Source organism: Miniopterus natalensis, chromosome 13 (genome assembly GCF_054644295.1).
Source record: "Miniopterus natalensis isolate mMinNat1 chromosome 13, mMinNat1.hap1, whole genome shotgun sequence".
Lineage (NCBI taxonomy): Eukaryota > Metazoa > Chordata > Mammalia > Chiroptera > Miniopteridae > Miniopterus > Miniopterus natalensis.
The window spans coordinates 41,762,891-41,779,739 of NC_142093.1; the positions used below are offsets into that span (position 1 = coordinate 41,762,891).

Below are 16,849 nucleotides of genomic sequence, written 5' to 3' on the forward strand. Positions count from 1 at the left end.
CTGAAGGACAGCAGGCAGCCCTAATGCCTGAATTGAGCTAAGACCTCTTGGTGAGGCAAAGCTGGCAAAAACAGTAATTTGGCATGGTTTTCCAGTTTATTTAGAAAAATAGACTCTGGATTCACATTCACCCCAGGATTGTGTGGGATGATAGTAAGGAGACACCTGAGATGAGGGTTTGAAGTACCTGGTATCTGAGGGCTGGCTGGGGGCAGAAGCTAGAGATGTTGTCCTGTAGTCCATAGTGGTACAAAGAGCCTGGTTCCCCTCCCACCCTCTCCCTTTAGTAGTCTTCAGCCATTGCTAGTAGGACAAGGCTGGTCCAACCTTGGAAAGGGCGGCAGCCCATGCCCCGCCCATCCCGGTCACTGTACTGCTCCCACAGGAAACCTGTGGCCTGATACTGCCGCAACACATTGCCCACCACATTGGCACGGAGCTCACTGTGGAGCTTGGCAGCGCGGGCTTGGTGGGGACCCTCTAAATGCCCATAGTAGTGGAGAGCCCCTAAGGCCAGGTAGTTGATATTGAGCCACACAGCACCCCGCCAGTAGGGAGGATCATGCTCTGAATTGCGCTGGCCATAAAAGGGGCTGGAGGCTGCAAGGGAGCGCAAACCAAAGGGGCTCCAGAGATGTCGACCGTCAGCTAGAACATCCAGCAGTGGTCCAAGGCGGGATGAGTGGGGGTCCAGCAGCTGCAGCAGCAAGGGAAAAAGACTGACATAGCCCAAGGCATCCACATATTGCAAGCGAGGGTGGGGCCGGCCCACCACCCGCACCAGCCCCTGAGGGGGCCGAGGCTTCAGCTGCACTGCTTTTGTGTGGTTCCCAAAGTCTGCAAAGATTCCTAGCTCTGGGGCCCAGTGTAGCTCATCCAGGATTTCCTCTGCCCCCAGTGAGGCAGCCAGTGGGCCCAGCTCCGCAGCTGCCTCAGCCTCTCCCAGCTGCTCTGCTAGCTGTACCAGTACACGGGCACCCAGTGCCACCCAGCACCGTAGGTCCAGGTGCCGTTCAGTGGCTGAAGGGTGTGAAGCACGGGGATAGTCATCCAGCCCTGAAGGCAGTGTCTTGGGGTTCAATAGGGTTGGCAAGGCTGGGTCCCGACCCCGCCAGCGGTAAGATAGTGGCACTGGCCCTGCCTGGCTCTGATGGAGCCAGGAGAACCATGCATGCAGGCGGGGGAAGGCCCTGCGGAGGAAAGCTAAGTCAGCAGGATCACCACCCTCTAGCATGTGGGCTATGGGCAAAAGCAGGGTTGGGGGGTTGGCATGGGCTGCCCGTTGCACCAGGAATTCTGGGGGTACCCGGGCTCGGGCCTCATTTCCCAGCACTTGCTCCCGCCCAATCCAGCCATCAGCATTGAGTAGCCCCAGCCAGTGACCTAGGGCCTCCCGGGTGAGGCGGGGATCCCACCGCTGAACCACTAGCTGGTGAAAGCCCTCGTCCCAAAGGAAGCCTCTTGGGAAGAACGATCGGGAGGGCACTGCTGTGAAAAGAGGGACAGGTGGAAAGAGGGCTGGGGCCATCTTCTGCTCAGACCCCTCATCCTTCATGTCTGGCAACACAAGACCCTGTCCATAGAAGTAGCCGATCCCACCAAGGAGACCGCTGAGGGCAGCCTGACCCAAAGCTTGCTCCTCAGGGCTCAGGCCCTTCTTCTGTAACTGGAAAGTCTTCTCAAAGCGCTCTCTAAAGGCTTCGGCATGGTGCTCCAGGGCTTGGGTCAGCAAGCTGCCTGCCAGCTGCCCCAGGGCTTGGTTTCCTCCTGCCTGGGCACTGCCAGATTCAAACACCAGCTCCACAGAAAAGGGGACTTTCACTGTCACCTGTTGTATCAAGAATTGCCCTTGTCCTTCTCCTTGCCCACTTGGGACTCTGTCTTCCCACTTCAGAGATCCTGGCAAGCCAAGATAGCGGTCAGGGGAGGCCCCTGGGGGCCGATGCTGAAACCAGCTATTTAGGCGACTCTTCACCATCTCTGTCAGCAAGGGAAGTCCTGGGTTGGAGGACCAGAAGACATTGTAGCTTGAAGGGAAGAAGATAAATAGGAAATATTATTCAGGAGGAAATAGAAGGGACTGTAAAGAGAAATGAGGTGATCAAGAGTTAGGATGGGAAGGTCTTGGCAATGCAGGGGACAAGGAGCCTGGTGGGAAGGGAAATAACTGGTGGAAAGAGGGTAGAGTGGAGGAGATGGAAATCAGGCTATGTCAGCATCCATACCACCCCTACCACCAGCCCGAACTCTTCCCCCAGTTACCTGCCGTACTTGGGAGCAGTATCCCCTGGACTGGTTGGTGCCAAAAGTGTAAAACGGAAGTCACCAAGTTCACTGGAGTGCCCATTGATGAACTTCAACTGCCCCTTAGTCCCAACCTCTGGCACTAGGACTTCCTTGCCATCTGTCACCACATAGAAGAATAGGGACACCAAAGGGAGGGCAGAGGTACCTAAGGCCTAGATGGCCAAGGAGGACAGATAAACAGCATTAAATTGGCATTCTCGAGAATCAAGAGAGGGAAAGGGGCAATATGAGAAACAACATATATCTGGCAGTGTTGAGGGTCACTGAGGGTAAGCACCCAGTGGGATGAGAGAAAGATCCCTGCACAGAGTTCTCTGGGAAATAATAAGAGTATTTCTGTGCCATGTATTATGTTAAGAACTACATATTATTTCCTTTAATTCTTACAATCCTGTGTTAGGTGCTATTTTTATCTCCATTTAACAGAAAAGGAAACCAAGGCTTAGAGATAGTAAATAGAGGTGGTCTTATAAGCAAGTATTTAAGATAGGCAGCCAGATTCCAACCAGAACGCCATACTCAGAGCTCTGTTACCCCCTACTTCCCACTGCTTTTGCTGGCAGCAAAGGAAGGGTGGAGGGAGTCTGGGTTAGGGGAAAGGTGTCCTGAGGCCCTGACCTGAGGCTCTACAGTCACTCTCCAGCTCCAGTCCCCTCCGTGTTGACCCCCAGGTCTCTTGACGAATTCAGTGGTGAGCCTTAAGGCCCCATCCTGGATGTGTTGCCGCCCGAAGGAGAGACCATCGTGGAACTCCCAGCCATAGGGACCCACGCCGTCCCCCTGCTCACAGGTATGCCTGAGCTTAGGGGTCCCTTGGGTGGTGCCTTGCTGTGCCCACATCAGTCCTGGGGGTAGAATAGCCACGTAAGTCAAAGAGAGCAGCGATCCTGTTCCTCTGTGTCTATGAGAACTTCAGGGTCATCCCTCTTCATAGCTCTCCTGATCCACTCCTCCCCACCCTTGCTCTGGCGTAAGGCTGGGGCACCCAGTAAGGCTTTGCTTGCCTGCCCGCCGGGACCCGGTTACCTGTGAGGAGGGGCTGCGGGCTACGAGTCTTCATGCCGAAGTAGACGTGTGGGCGGTACGTGCCCCAGAAGAGGTCTGGGGCCACAGCTGCACTAGAAGAGTTGGGAGGCAGCGCCGGGGGCGCGGAGTGCAGCGTGACTGCCCGCCGCGCACGGTGCCACGCCAGTAGCCAGCTTCCCGACAGGGTGAGGGCCAGAGGCAGGACTACGATGGCCAGAACTGCTCCCCCGACCGTGCCACGGGCCACGCGGATCCGGCTTTCCCTTCGCGCGGGGCCGCCCCGAGCCGCTCTCTCAGCCGTCTGCGCTCCATCTACCGGCGGTCCGCGGCGCCGCCGCTCGCCCCGAGCCATCCTGGCATGGAGGTCAGCGTCGCGGGAGCTCCGGGAGATGGCAAAAGAGCCAGGGTCCTGCTTCTCCTCCTCAGGTCCAGCTCACCACTCTACCCGCTACTAATCTGTAAGTCGCACCGGTTCGCCCGCACCGCCTATTCCGCTTCCGCCTCTCGCCGGAAGTCCCGCCCCGTCAGGTTAAATTCCCGGCGTGGCATGGGGCGCGTCATCCACGTTGGCTCTCCTGGACTGTGTCCACTGGGTCGTTTATTTGGTGTCCTCACGAAGCCCACAGGCTAGTAGGAAGAAAACCAATCTCACATTAGGCTCTTTTAAATATATATACCTGAGATGCTATCCCGAGTGTTTTTCAATTAACACTGCCCTCCACAGAACAGAAAGAGTTCATCCACCTGGCACTAGCAGAGCTGAACACTAAACACCGAGAACGGCAGTAGAGAAATATTGGCTATTTTGTTGGTAAATGGTGCCATCAGGGGTACTGGGAGATTTTGTTTTTTCTTCAATACGTTTTTACTGATTTCAGAAAGAGGAAGGGAGAGGGAGAGAGCAAGCGAAAGAAACATCTAACGGGTGCCAATCGGCTGCTTCCTGCATAACTGCAACCCAGCATGTGCCCTGCCCAGGAATTCAACTGGCGACCTCCTGGTGCATTGGACAACTTCCACACCAGCGGGGTAGAAGTAGGTATTGCTCAAAAGTCTGAACACCGGAATGCACGGGGCTGTAGGTTACAGATTATATAGGGCAAAATCACAAGGGTTGTGCGTCCTGCTGGGAGCAATAAGTTGGAGGTAAGTGTAATGAATCATTTCTCCAGGTCTTGAGGGCAGCTCTGAGGTGTGTCCCAGACAGGTCCCTCTGTCTGGTTTCATGGGAAAGTAGTCAAGCAGTGCTCTACCTTAGGACTCAGCAATGAAGCATAACTTAGGTCAAGAGGTTATCTTGCCCTGGCTGGTGTGGCTCAGTGGTTGGAGTATTGTCCCATACAACAAAAGGTAGCGGGTTCAGTTCCCAGTCAAGGCACATTCCCAGGTTGTGGGTTCCATCTCTGGTGGGGGCATGTGTGGGAGTCAACCAAACCATGTTTCTCTCACACATCGATGTTTCTCTCTAAAATAATATAAAATTAAAAAAAATAAAATCTGTTACCTTAAAAAAGAAAATGTTATCTAGCCTGCAAGAGGTCCACACCATGTGACTATTAGCCATTTGTTGTTTGTGCTACTGTCTTTTGCTGCCTGGTGGAAGCGGGGTGGGAGTGGGGTGAGGGGGGTTGCTGTTAATGGGGAAAAGGCTAGGTCTCTGAGAGATATGTATACATATACAGATATACAGATACAGGAGTCATAAAAACAGGTTTATAGTTGTGAATACATGAAAGTTTATTCTTGTATTATAATTTATTAATCATTGTATTATCTTCCATATGAACAACTATAAATCTACTTTTGCCCACTTCTGTATATGGAGAGAAATTATTTCTAGGGCTAGGATTTAAAACTAAATTTAATCAAAGTTATAAGGACCCTAGGTTTCACCACCACGTCTCAATCTGGTGGCTGAAAGCTGTGGCTTACAAAGTTCAAATAATTTGGCCCTGGTCACAGACAGGAAGTGGCTAGCTTGGAACCCAGATGTATCGGAATCAAACTGGATCATTTTGCCCACTTCCCTAGTGAAATGGAAGATGCCGGAGTGGACCCAAGAGGAAGCCTGAGTTCTGTTCCAGAAGTGTCTTTCAGAGACCCTGTGACTTTAGACAAGTTGTATCTCCACTCAGTCTAGGATTCTTTATCTAAATGAACCCTAAAAGGACCATAATGATGGTGCATGCACTTAGAGAATGCGTATTTTTTTTCTTTTCTACAACCCAGGAAGCAAAGGAGCTTAAGGAAATGGTTTCCTTATGGAATATGGAAGGCTGTAGGAAGGAGCACCTCAGTTTGACCTACAAGAGTCAACATTACATTTCCCCCCCCAACATTGTATTTGATGATGGTTCAGAAAGCAACTTAGATTCAGCTACTTATTTGTAACCAACAGCTCGGCATAAAAGGTGTTAAAATTTTCTGGGGCTGAGAAACTGGAAAAAGAGGCTGACAACTCCATTGTTTCATTAAGAGTTTATTTACTTCATTTTTTAGGGGAGATCACAAAAGGAGTCTCCCACTACCAAAAATTATACAGTTGAGCTTTCTATTTTGGGGGAAGTCGCAGGGTTCAGTATATCTGGAGTGCAATGGATAAGCCTTGCCCTGGGAAAACCACCTTCACCATCTTTGTGTTCATGGTATCTCCCCTGCCAGGTAAGTGTACATCAACAGTTTATTAAGGGAATTTACATATAGGTGAGTCTTGAGTGACAAAGACAACATGGAATATCCTCCATGCCACTTGGCAGGTGCTAAGGGCTGTAAGTCACCCCAGATAAGGGGAAAATGCCTTGCATACATGCCTGGAGCAGAGCAACAATGCTTTCCAGAAACCAACATGCCTGGGGGATAGGGGACAGGTAGATCAGACAGTCTCTGGGGGGTTTTCAGGAAACAATGTGTTTTGACCAGGATCTAGCTGGCCAGTGGAGCAGTGGTCACTCATGGAACAGTCTCTCCTCCACAAAAGGTTCATAAAGTACACATCCCTGTCATCTTTAAAAAACCCTACTCCATACCTTTATGCTACTCTAGCTATTATCACACTTCCCATTGAAGTTCATTATATAAAATACTTTATGCTGCATGTCCACTCCTATTTCATTGTGATTCAATTTCTGGCCCCACTCTGCACTGGTAGGCTTTTTGCTCATTCAAAAATGACCTTCTAACCAAACCCAATTGTCAGTTCTGTCTTTCTTGCTACCATTGAACCTGGTCCACATCTCTGTTGTAGCACTTATTACATACCTGAGTTTTATTATTCATCTTTATATCTTAATGAAAGTTATAGGCATAAGGTATGCTAAATATTTGTAAATTCAAGTGTTTATTGCACACACTGTATCAGGCACTATTCAAGGTGCTGGAGACAGAGAAAACAGCCCTAACCTCAAGTTTACATGTTTTCAGCAATGTTTGAACCATCCCCATTTTAAAAATAAGGAGTGCTTAAGTCTGGCCAAAGATAATAGCCAATTAACAACAGAGCTGGGGAATTCAAACTAGGTTGTAACTTCAACTGTAGTATAAAGCTTCTTGTGTATTACATGTCATTGATTAGCTCAGACTCCTGGCAAGCCATGAATGAGTTTTGTCCCCAGTGTCCTGTCTTCAACAGCTCTCCTCAACACCTGTAAAGTCATGCCTATGACTTCTTTTATGGAGTCAATTCACCTCATATTTGGTCTTCCTCTTTTCCTGCTGCCTTCTATTTTCCCAGGCATTAATGTCTTTTCCAGAGAACCCTGCCTTCTCACGGTACGCACAAAGTAAGGCCTTGTACATAACACTTATTTCATTCCCAGTAATGTTCTAGGTGTTTAACAGATGTCAACTCATTTTATCCTCTCAACAGTCTTACAAGGTAGGTACTATCATCCCCATTTTACAAATGAAAAAAGAGGCATTGGCGGACTAAGTAATTTGTCCAAAGTTACATAGCTACTTAAGGGCAAAGCTGGGAGTTCAATCTCAGGCATTCTGGATCTTTACTACACTATACTGCCTTGTGGTAGTTTTCTTTTATTAAGGGGGGGGGGGGGATCAGCCCTGCCAAGCAGGCATGACTCAGTGGTTGAGCATCGACCTATGGTCTAGGAGATCATGGTTCAATTCCCAGGGTTTTGGGCTCCATCCCCAGTGTGGGGCATGAAGGAGGCAGCCAATCAATGACTCATCATTGATGTTTCTATCTTTCTCTCTCTCTCCCTTTCTCTGAAATCAATAAAGACATATTTAAAAAAATAAAATAATTTTTTTTTTTTAAAAAGCCCTTTGTAGATAGCATCCTTTAAAGCAGAGCAGTGTAGTAATGCTGTAGGAGAGTCATGGAAAATGTATTTGGCAAAGTACCCAGCAGGCAGTGTCTAGAGATCCTTGATTGCCTAGCTAAGCATTCTGAAGTTCTCTAAACCAATGGCTAGCAACCATCTTTTTCTTTAACCTACAGTAAAAAAAAAAAAATCCTATATTGCAACCAAGTACATGCAGATACACACACGTACATGTATTTTATATAATATATATCTATATGCAAACATACAGTGGCCAAAAAAAAGTATACACACAATTAGAATAATTATAAAGGCAGTGTTTATGAAAATACATTTCATTTTCAAAATTAAGCTGTCAGCTGTTAAAGTGTGTATACATTTTTTTGGGACACCCTACATATAGATTCATAACTATATACTTAAAACTTAAGTTTCTTAAAACAATACTTCCCATTCCATGTGCTGTGCACAGATACTTTTTATTCTATTTTACTTTGTTTATTAAAGGCTGACTTAACCCCCTAAATTGATTTCATGATCCACACTAATGGGTGGTAACTCAGTATGAAAAGTACTTTAGGTGCTGTTCTCTGAAACAAGTAGTAGTGAGACATAACCAGTGATGTGCTTTGGAAAGATAAAATTAAGCAGCAGCAAAAATGATGAGAAAAAGGAGACAGGGTAGGAGAATGTAACAATAATACAGGAGAGTGAATGGGAATGAAGGGAACATTTCAGGAGCTTTTGTTTAAGAGAATATTCTGAACTTACTGACTGGATATGCGGGGAAAAGGAGACAGGAGAACCAGAGATAATGCTGTGATTTCTGGCCCAGGTAGGTGAGCAGATTTAGTGCCCTTAAAAGGAATGGGGAAGTCTGCAAGAAGCAAGTATATGTGTATGTAAGATTATCAGTTCTATTTTGGACAAAGAATGTTTGTAGGATTTGGAGAAAACCGGTAGTAGGTAACCTGACTATAGCAGAGAAATTGAGATTAGACCCAAACAGAAATGCAGGGTTTAACCCAAGAAAGCAGTTCAAGTTATGAACAGAAGATGAGATGCCCCGAAAATATAGAGAAGACAAAAAAGTTCACCTTTATGGTTAAGTTCCACAGGGAGTGAATTAAAAGTGGCAAATGCTACTGAGATGGAAAGATGAGAACTGAGAAAACAGCACTGGATTTAGCTAATAAGAGAAAGAGGTATTATACTTGAGTGAGTGTATCATATTTGAGGCAACGGTTAAGCAGTGAGTGATGGTTAGAAAATGAAATAAATTCAAGTTTGTCTAGACCCCTCCAGATCCCGTCTCATCCCAGAAGCATTGGTTAGATTTGTAGTCATAGGGCTCTTTTTTTTTTTTGGGGGGGGGGGCTGTGGCCCTCCATATAGTGATTTGAATGATTAAGTCAAACTTTTCTTGGATAAGTGTCCTAGTAAGTCCCAGGCAAAATTCTGCTTGTTGGTCTCTTACGCGCTGTCAGCGGCCCGCACCAGCGCCAGGCTTGTCCCCGCTCCCCGCTGCGCCCCTGGTCTGGATGTGGGAGGCGAAGGCAGTGAGCATTTCTTGGGCGGTGAGGTGGGCGCCGCGCAGAATCAGGCGATGCCCGTCACCTGGGGAAGAAACGAACGAATGAGGCACGGGAAGGGCAACGGGGCCGATGGGGCGCGGGCTGCCTGCCGCCCCTCCCGCCCGACTCCCCAAGCAAGCCCACCGAAAAGCACATCCACACAGGGCTCGGAGCCGTCGTGCCTCACATCCGCAATCACTGAGCAGTTTAAGTTGGTGGAGCGGACCTTCTCGCTGCTCACCGCCTGGAGGAAGGTCCTGCGGTGGGAAAGCGGCGTGAGCGCCGGGCCGAGGGAGTGAGAACCCCGGCGGGAGAGAAGGGCGTTCCTTTCCGTTCCCACTCCTTCCCCCTCGTACCTCGTCGACTCCACGTTCTTCTCGAAGGGGCAGAACTGAACCCGAACCTCCTTGACAGCCCGGAGCCCCAGCCGAGCCAAGGCCGCCGCCATGGTAACCTCCTCCCCGGAAGCATTCGCACCGAAAGCCAGGTCATTAGTGAAAGAGGCTGTGATTGGCCGCGCTGACGCAGGCCCCGCCCCCCGGCCTCCGCAGAGTACGACTCGGGGCGGCGGACCTCCGAGCTCCGCAGGCCGAGACGTGGAGGGCGGCCAGGCGGGAGAGATGGTTTCGGCACAGGGTATACAGTGGCCCAAAGTAAGCGGTCAGCGACTACTACCTATCCATTCATAGCCCTGTTGTACCACAGTAAAGATAATATGGGGTAAAAGCCGCTTGCACCTGGCTCCGGTAACAGGTCCTTCTGCTCCCTTTCCCCTTACGTTCCCTGTTGTTCCCGATCTAGGTTAACACCATCTTCAGTGCTGGTCCCTTACAAAGAGGACACCATCACCACGACAGGGATTATGCACCTACCAGGGGGTAAACCCCACTCAGGTAATTGAAGATTAAACATGTTGGACTCTGAGTAACCACGTGAAGGCCCTACAGCCCAATACGGTTCAACGCTGAAAGTAGTAATGGGGAGGAGAGTACAGGGTAATACAGCCCTTGGGACAGATCCAGCTGTAGAAATGACTATTTCGCCTTTGTGGTTTCTGATGTATTAACTTTGTGTTTGGCCTGACCTGGGGACTTAAGAGGAAGTGGCATCTAGGCTCTCTGCTTTCTATTGTTTTTTCTCTTTCCCTTTACTCTGAGATCCAACCCTATAGCCCTCCTCTCTGCGTCTAGCCCAGAGATGGCTTCACTGATGGGGAATTAGGCCTGAGCCTCCAGAGATGCTGACCTCCACTTTCCGGGCTGTGGTATTGCCATTTACTTTGGATTCCAGGTACTGGGATGTCTTGGATTCTTAGCGTGCAAGTCCAGGCTCTGTGTAGTTTGTTGTTCTCAGGTATGCTTTCTTCCAAGCATCCAAATGTAGTCTTCTTTAACATGCAGTTTCAAATGTCTGGGCTTTCCCAGCCAGAAATGCAGAGCGTTGACTTTCTGGCTGCTGATTAGGCTCCTTAGGATTCAGGACTGGTCTCCAGGCAGGAAAGAAAAGGCAAGTGCCACCAGGGGCGGCGCTGGTGCTGCCTCAGGGCAAGCCAAGCCTGCTGATTTCCCACCAGATAAGCCTCTGGGCTAGGTCCCTCACCCCACAGCGTGTTTAGCAGCTGAGCTGTTTGGGCTGGGGGTGCTCCAGGCCGAAGAGGGGGCTCCAAGCTCTCCAGGCTGTTGAGGCTGCTGCTGGGCAATTCCGAGGTCTGGACTTCATTACATGCACCTGGTAAGGCAGGAGTGGAAGGCAGGTGGCTGCTGGGGGATTGCTGAAGCCAGATCAATGATAAGCATGGGGGATGGGACACTTAAAGTAGTAAATGAGGGCCCAAAGAACCTGGAGTTGAGAAGGGGGTGTGACTCACAGCAACAGGGAGGCCTTCTGTGGCCTTGAGTCCTGGGCAGGGGCTGCTGCAATAGACACAGCAGGGCCCCATCCAGCCGCTGGAAGACGCTGAGCATCAGCAGACTCTGGCGAAGTTCAGGGGACAGGCCCCACCGCTCTTCTTCCAGCAGCTCCCCGACCACTCCAAAATCTTGTCTAAGCTGCAGTGCCCCCTGCAGGCTGAAGGCGGCGGTACAATGTGGGCCCCTGACCCTCTGGTCTTCCTAAACTGCCCCGCCCCACTTATCTCCTCCCCTTTTCCAGTTCCATTCGTACCCCTGCCACTGCCTCCTTTTCACCCCACCTGAACCGGATCCCATGGGTGAGGATGTGGTCAAGCCAGGCATCCAGGATGGCTGTCAACGCCTGCACAAGGGCAGGGGCCTGGGCTGGAGGTGACAAACCCTGCAATCCTTGCAACACAGGCTCCAGTACAGTGCGGACCACAAACCCAGCATACTCACTAGGAATACTGGGGAGTTCTGGAGTGAGAGAAAAGAAAGGACCGGATATAAAGCTACTGAGATCCACTGAGTACCTAATGGAGTGATTGAGGGAAGAGAGTAGGATTTCCAGTGTGGGGGCAGGGAGGCACGGGAGGTGAGGACAAAGATGGACGGGAGTGGAGACAGGATTTGGAGGGGTCGGGATACTCTTACCCCTGGGAACCCTGGGGATGCTGGAATGAGGAGTTACCAGGACAGAGACGATGCCGCCAGTACCGACCCCGTGGCATGTGAAGTTCGAAGCCCTGTGTAGCTTGTTTATGGCATTCTTGAAAAAAGAGACTTAGTGACTCTTCAGGCAGGAGCTATGGGGATAGGGAGAAGTAAAAGGGGCTTATCTGTTAGGGACTTGTCAAGCTCTGATGCTCTTCTCAATCTGAGGTGTTGAACCTGGCATCCATAAAACTCAAGAACAGAGTTGTATGGGCTCAAGCATTTTCTAAGGAGAGGTACCATTGCTTTTATTGGGTTTTCCAAAAGGTCTGGACCCAGAAATGATTGTGGGCAATTGCCCTAGGACTATCCTGCTCTCCCCAGCTTGGTTCAGAGGATGGAAATCCTCCAGGTTTTCTTCTATAGGAACATTAATAGGAAAAAAAGAGCGAGATACCTTCGCCATGACCAATGTTCAAAAGCAAATGCTAGGGACAGGCTGAAGAAAGGGGAATTGTACAATATCTGGCTATCATCTATGAAAGGAAGGCAGGGACTATGTGTAGATGAGGAGCAATGACTGTAACTTTCTGAGAATCAGGAACCTTTGGGATGTCCTTATACTGAGTATTCTGACAGCCCACTTGCATTTCTCCAGAGCAGTGTAACCCATAAAGTAAGAAAAAGCCCATGTGCTGATTTGGTTTCTTTGGTTCAATAGGTTTTGTTTTTGGAGGGGGGAAGATGGCAAAAAGATGGGTTCTCTACAGCCCATCTTGGAGGAGAAGAACCCCAAGAAATGGTGTATGTAGTGGCAGGTCTGTAAAGAAAAAATGATGAATGCGAGCAAGCCTGAAGAGAGGAAGGGGTGTGGGGGGCCAGACATGGGGGTGAGGGTAGAACCCATGTGGTTCCTGGTACATATCCTGACAATAGCCTCTCTAAATCCAAACTCCTCCTCTCTTCTCCCCCAAATCAGAACCTTCTCCTTATTTATGCCAAGGAACTGACCCCTCTGTCAACTGATATTAGTAAGGAGCCTCTGCATTCAACACTCAGGAAATACAAGGTCACATGATGAGACAGTCTTTCTCTCTGGGACATTACAGCTCAGTTGGAGAGAAAACTCACAAAATCGATTCTTTTTCATCCCAGTACTGTATGTGGTGGAATGCCCAGAGCAGACGCCTAAAGTGCAATCACCAGGCAGAGGAGCAAGGCATCAGAATGCTTTGCACAGTGTTTGCTTCACATGGTGAGCACACTGTCCCTGTACCTTTTGCTCTGTTCTCACCACTACTATCAGGAGCTGAACGGTATGTCTCCTCACCTCCCGTCCATCCTGATCACTATAGCTGGATCAAACTCTGTCACAGCCTTCACTGTTCCCCTCCTGCTCTTACAGTGGCACCCCAGTCACTCATGAGATAAAGCCTCAAGTCTGTGGCCTAGTGTTCAGTGCCCTCCACCTATTTACTCATTACCCCACCCACACCTCAGATGTGTGTGTGTGTACATGTGTGAGCTCATGTGCACACACGAGCGCACACATACACAAATACACTACACACAAAGGAATCTTCTGCTTTGGTCAGGTCATCTCCCCAATAATCCCCCAAGGAACTATAAACTGTCCACCTCCATTAACTCCTGTCACTCCTCTGAAGCCGCCAAGCCATCAGCAAACCATAAGCCTTGCATGGAGTATCTGTCACCACATGCCTCAGAGTTCCCATGACCATCACTGTCCACTCTACTCATGAGGAGCCTGCTTTGGGGCATGTTGAATTGAAGAAGGCAGCAGTAAATTGAGGTGGAAATGCCCAAGAGACAGATGCAGATGCAGATGCTAGATTAGGGTTAAACTGGGGTCGGGGTGGGGGACTCCTAGCACCAAGTAATGCAGAGAGAAAGGAATAGAGGGATAAGCAATGAACTCTACGGCTATGCATTTATTCAGGACAAAGAGGAGAAATTTGGGTCAGAAGAGGAAACAGCAGACAGACACCTTCCACAGTAGGGATAATGTGCAAAATGAGGAAAAATTACAATGGAAGCATAACAGTTTATTCATAAATTTAGACGAAAATAGAAGAAACACCCAAGAGTGGATGAAAGTAAAACTATAGAAGAGGAATCAGAGGTGGGAGTAGACATTAGAAGCCTTCTAAAATTATATTCTATTTCACTTTTAAACTATGGACATGTATTACTTTAATAAAAATACAAATTATATGTTTTAAAAAGAGGAGAGACATTGTATTAGAAACTAGTAAATAAAAGGAATCAACCATTCATCTTGCTTTTTCTCTACAAAACAGACCTCAGAATAATCAGATAATTAATGAGGACAAGTTTCACTTTATAGGAGTAAGCCAAATAATAAATGAAAAAGGAATGACAGAATTGGAATATCACCACTTTGCACCCCCTAATGAAATCATGGGTCTAGGCAATGATCATCAGTGGCTGTTAACATGACAAAATGAGAGCCTGATATGGGGGGTGGGAGTGGGGAGGCAGGGAATACATAGATAAAACAAAAGACCATTGTTAAAGCCTCTGTGTAGGAATACAGGGCTCCATTATACTCTTCTCTCTACTTTTGTATATGTTTTACATTTTCCATAATAAAAAGTTAAATAGAACAAAAAATGAACAAAGCAAAAGATAAATTCAGCAGAGACTCTAAGAAGATTCCAAATCACAGATATTCTGCACCCTCCCCACCCTCCAACTCAAAAGCTGGCCACTGTCAGGGTCCCTGCTCTCCTCACCTGGATCTGTATTGTCAGCTTCCGGATTTCCAGGCCCAGCTGCTGCTCCACCTCCAGGGCCAACCTTTCCTCTGAGGCCAGGCTAGATAGAGCTTCGGCCTGGCCTAACACAGGCTTTTGCAGAAATAGTGTGTGAGGTCTGAGCCCAGCCTAGGCTGCTCCCTCCCCATTCCTAGCTACTTACAGGTAAGTCCTTCTGGATCAGGAGCAAGAAGGAACCTGGGGCCCATGCTGCCAGATGCTGCTGAGCTCTGCCCCAAAACCAAAGCAAGGTTGTCTGCAAAGTGCAGAGCCCCAGGGCAAGGGGTGCAGGACCTGGGGAGGGACAAGTATCTGAGGAGTTATGGAGCAGCTTTGGGAGAAGGCAAGCTACAGAACAGAGAGAAAGAATAAAGGAGATATCCTGAACTGTTCTCCTGTTTCCCCAACTGCAGCCACTTGTCTCACCTTGAGGCTGACAGAGGAGCAGCCCTGGCTTGGTCTCTTGAAGGGCATCCAAGAGAGGAGGGAAGAGCTGTTGCAGAAGTTCACTGGTATGAGAGGATGAGGAAAGGCAGCTCTGATCACTAGCAGATCCCAAGGCCTGGCAGAAGACTGAAGATGAGGGGGTAGGTTTGATAGGGAAGGGCCAACTGGGGTTTGTGTCACTCCCAGTGCCCCTTCGTTCTCACCTTGGTCCCAGCTCCGGATAAGAGACTGATGAAATAGGCTGTGACACAAAGAAGCCAGCTCCTTCTCACACTCCTGAGGCAGGGATGCTAATGGAAGAAATTACTCTAGCCTGCAAACAAGGCCTCAATTTTCTACAACCGCTGCCCACTCAATGATAGGGGAAGAGAAGAGGCATGCCCTAAAACTCAAGACGGGTGGAAAGCAAGGCTTTGCCTTGAAAGCTCAGAAGCTTTACTTGAATCCCAGGGTTGTGGAGGGGAAGAGGGGCAAAGAGGTGTTCATTCTAAGGGGCCTGATTTTGTAGTCAGGCTGGCAGGTGATTGAGGTGACTAGGGAGTAGGGAATCCAGCCTTCCCAGAGGCCCACCCAAGCCCTCCACTCACCCTGATCCAGTGCCTGACTCAGCTGTTGTGCCGCTGCCCTGGGGTCCCTCCAGGGTCCTAGCCTTAGGTCCAGACTCTGAGCACAGGCTGTCCATAGCAGGGTCCAGTACTGGCTCCACAGGACTCCACCTCCTCCAAGCCCCAGTCCACTGCTGGCTGAACCTGCCACGCCTCCCATTAGGCCCAGGAGCCCTGGCAGCAGCTCCTGCTCCCCACGACAACACTTGCCGAGCTGGTCCCACAAGCCCGATCCCCTGAGCGCCTCGTTCAGCTGACCTGCCACCTGGCAACCCCGCTCCCCCGTCAGGAGGCAGAGCACTCGGGCCTCGGGGAAAGGGCGTGCCGCCCCTGGGACGTGGCTTAAGGCTTTTTCCTGCAGCTGATGATAGGTGGGAAGTGCCAGCAGCAGGTCGGCCAGTTGGGAGGACAGGATGGGGCTGGCGGGCGCCCGGCCCAGAGCGCGAAGCTGCATCTCGATGACGGCATCCAGGCGCTGGGTAGCCAGTCCGACGGGGCGCGCCAGGAGTAGCGGCTCGGGAGTCTCCCGAAGACCGGTTCGCAGGACTGCCGTTCGGGAAAGCTGCGGCAGCAGGTCGCGGCACAGCTGAGGCAAGGGGCGGGGGCCCGGAGGCGGCGCGCCGGGACTCAGCAGCCTCAGAAGGCGCACGGCCGCCCGTAGGTGGCGGGCGCAGTCCTGGGCTTGGAGGAGCTGCTCCCGCTCGCGGTGCAGCCGCAGCAACACTGCCCGGAGACGCTGCAGCGTGGGAGGGAGCGGCCCGTCGGCGGCGGGCTCCTGCCTGGGGTCTGCAGAGCCAGCCTCTTGGTGCTCTCCAGTGTCCAACGGCGCCGCCCCCCACGGCTGCCCTCCCCGAGCTCCTCCAGGCCGTTGGTCCAAGCAGGGGCTGCTCCGGGCAACCGGTAGCCCGGGCGGGCCACGGACGTCCCCGCCGAGAGCGCCCGCCCGCCTTCCCCCCCACTGCTCCTCCCCCGCAGGCCGGGCTAGCGCCCACGACTGCGGCGCGGGAGCAGGCGGAGGCAGGCCGTCCGAGCGGGACGCCCGCGCCATGGGGCAGCGTGCGGGAAACAAACCTAACGACTCCCGCCCGCCCGCGCCGCCCAACGCCCGCCGCCGGCCGGGCCCCGCCCCGCCCCGCCCCGCCCCGAGAGCCGTCCTCCCGCGCCCCGCGGCCGCTGGGACCGTCCTGAACTCTCTCGCGCTCCGTAGTCGGAGGCTTCCGCCCCTAACAAAGATGACTGCCGGCTTTGCCCTCTCACCCCCCG

At 50.8% G+C, this 16,849-nt stretch overlaps 3 protein-coding genes and 1 non-coding gene across 4 annotated transcripts; all 4 read right to left on the bottom strand.

The window, feature by feature from the left end:
- Nucleotides 1-10: 10 nt before the first annotated feature.
- MOGS (mannosyl-oligosaccharide glucosidase) lies at nt 11-3,785 on the bottom strand. Its single transcript, XM_016202556.2, has 4 exons — nt 3,334-3,785; nt 2,926-3,152; nt 2,263-2,459; nt 11-2,027 (listed from the first exon to the last, which is right to left on the bottom strand). The coding sequence occupies exons 1-4, from the start codon at nt 3,683-3,685 to the stop codon at nt 284-286; spliced, it is 2,520 nt and encodes an 839-aa protein (XP_016058042.1). The 5' UTR covers nt 3,686-3,785; the 3' UTR covers nt 11-283.
- Nucleotides 3,786-5,796: 2,011 nt separating this feature from the next.
- Nucleotides 5,797-9,779, bottom strand: MRPL53 (mitochondrial ribosomal protein L53). Its single transcript, XM_016202554.2, has 3 exons — nt 9,547-9,779; nt 9,335-9,447; nt 5,797-9,233 (listed from the first exon to the last, which is right to left on the bottom strand). The coding sequence occupies exons 1-3, from the start codon at nt 9,636-9,638 to the stop codon at nt 9,100-9,102; spliced, it is 339 nt and encodes a 112-aa protein (XP_016058040.1). The 5' UTR covers nt 9,639-9,779; the 3' UTR covers nt 5,797-9,099.
- LOC148091663 (U1 spliceosomal RNA) lies at nt 5,832-6,002 on the bottom strand. Its single transcript, XR_015715604.1, has one exon. It is a non-coding gene; the product is annotated as a U1 spliceosomal RNA (small nuclear RNA).
- A 21-nt stretch (nt 9,780-9,800) lies between the features above and the next one.
- CCDC142 (coiled-coil domain containing 142) lies at nt 9,801-16,689 on the bottom strand. Its single transcript, XM_016202553.2, has 10 exons — nt 15,569-16,689; nt 15,185-15,271; nt 14,961-15,107; nt 14,698-14,828; nt 14,514-14,627; nt 11,774-11,888; nt 11,382-11,559; nt 11,058-11,257; nt 10,436-10,918; nt 9,801-9,881 (listed from the first exon to the last, which is right to left on the bottom strand). The coding sequence occupies exons 1-9, from the start codon at nt 16,632-16,634 to the stop codon at nt 10,659-10,661; spliced, it is 2,298 nt and encodes a 765-aa protein (XP_016058039.2). The 5' UTR covers nt 16,635-16,689; the 3' UTR covers nt 9,801-9,881; nt 10,436-10,658.
- Nucleotides 16,690-16,849: the final 160 nt, after the last annotated feature.

What these genes read in the sequence shown, in the direction of transcription:
- CCDC142 (XM_016202553.2), bottom strand. Translation starts at nt 16,634, where the DNA reads ATGGCGCGGGCGTCCCGCTCGGACGGCCTGCCTCCGCCTGCTCCCGCG. An exon ending in GCGGCATCGTCTCTGTCCTG is followed by an intron (nt 11,560 to 11,773) that starts GTAACTCCTCAT and finishes CTCTCACTCCAG; the next exon opens with AACTCCCCAGTATTCCTAGT. An exon ending in ACCCATGGGATCCGGTTCAG is followed by an intron (nt 11,258 to 11,381) that starts GTGGGGTGAAAA and finishes CGCCGCCTTCAG; the next exon opens with CCTGCAGGGGGCACTGCAGC.
- MRPL53 (XM_016202554.2), bottom strand. Translation starts at nt 9,638, where the DNA reads ATGGCGGCGGCCTTGGCTCGGCTGGGGCTCCGGGCTGTCAAGGAGGTT. An exon ending in AAGAACGTGGAGTCGACGAG is followed by an intron (nt 9,448 to 9,546) that starts GTACGAGGGGGA and finishes TTCCCACCGCAG; the next exon opens with GACCTTCCTCCAGGCGGTGA. An exon ending in CTGTGTGGATGTGCTTTTCG is followed by an intron (nt 9,234 to 9,334) that starts GTGGGCTTGCTT and finishes TTTCTTCCCCAG; the next exon opens with GTGACGGGCATCGCCTGATT.
- MOGS (XM_016202556.2), bottom strand. Translation starts at nt 3,685, where the DNA reads ATGGCTCGGGGCGAGCGGCGGCGCCGCGGACCGCCGGTAGATGGAGCG. An exon ending in CCCGCAGCCCCTCCTCACAG is followed by an intron (nt 3,153 to 3,333) that starts GTAACCGGGTCC and finishes TTCTACCCCCAG; the next exon opens with GACTGATGTGGGCACAGCAA. An exon ending in GAGTGACTGTAGAGCCTCAG is followed by an intron (nt 2,460 to 2,925) that starts GTCAGGGCCTCA and finishes TTGGCCATCTAG; the next exon opens with GCCTTAGGTACCTCTGCCCT.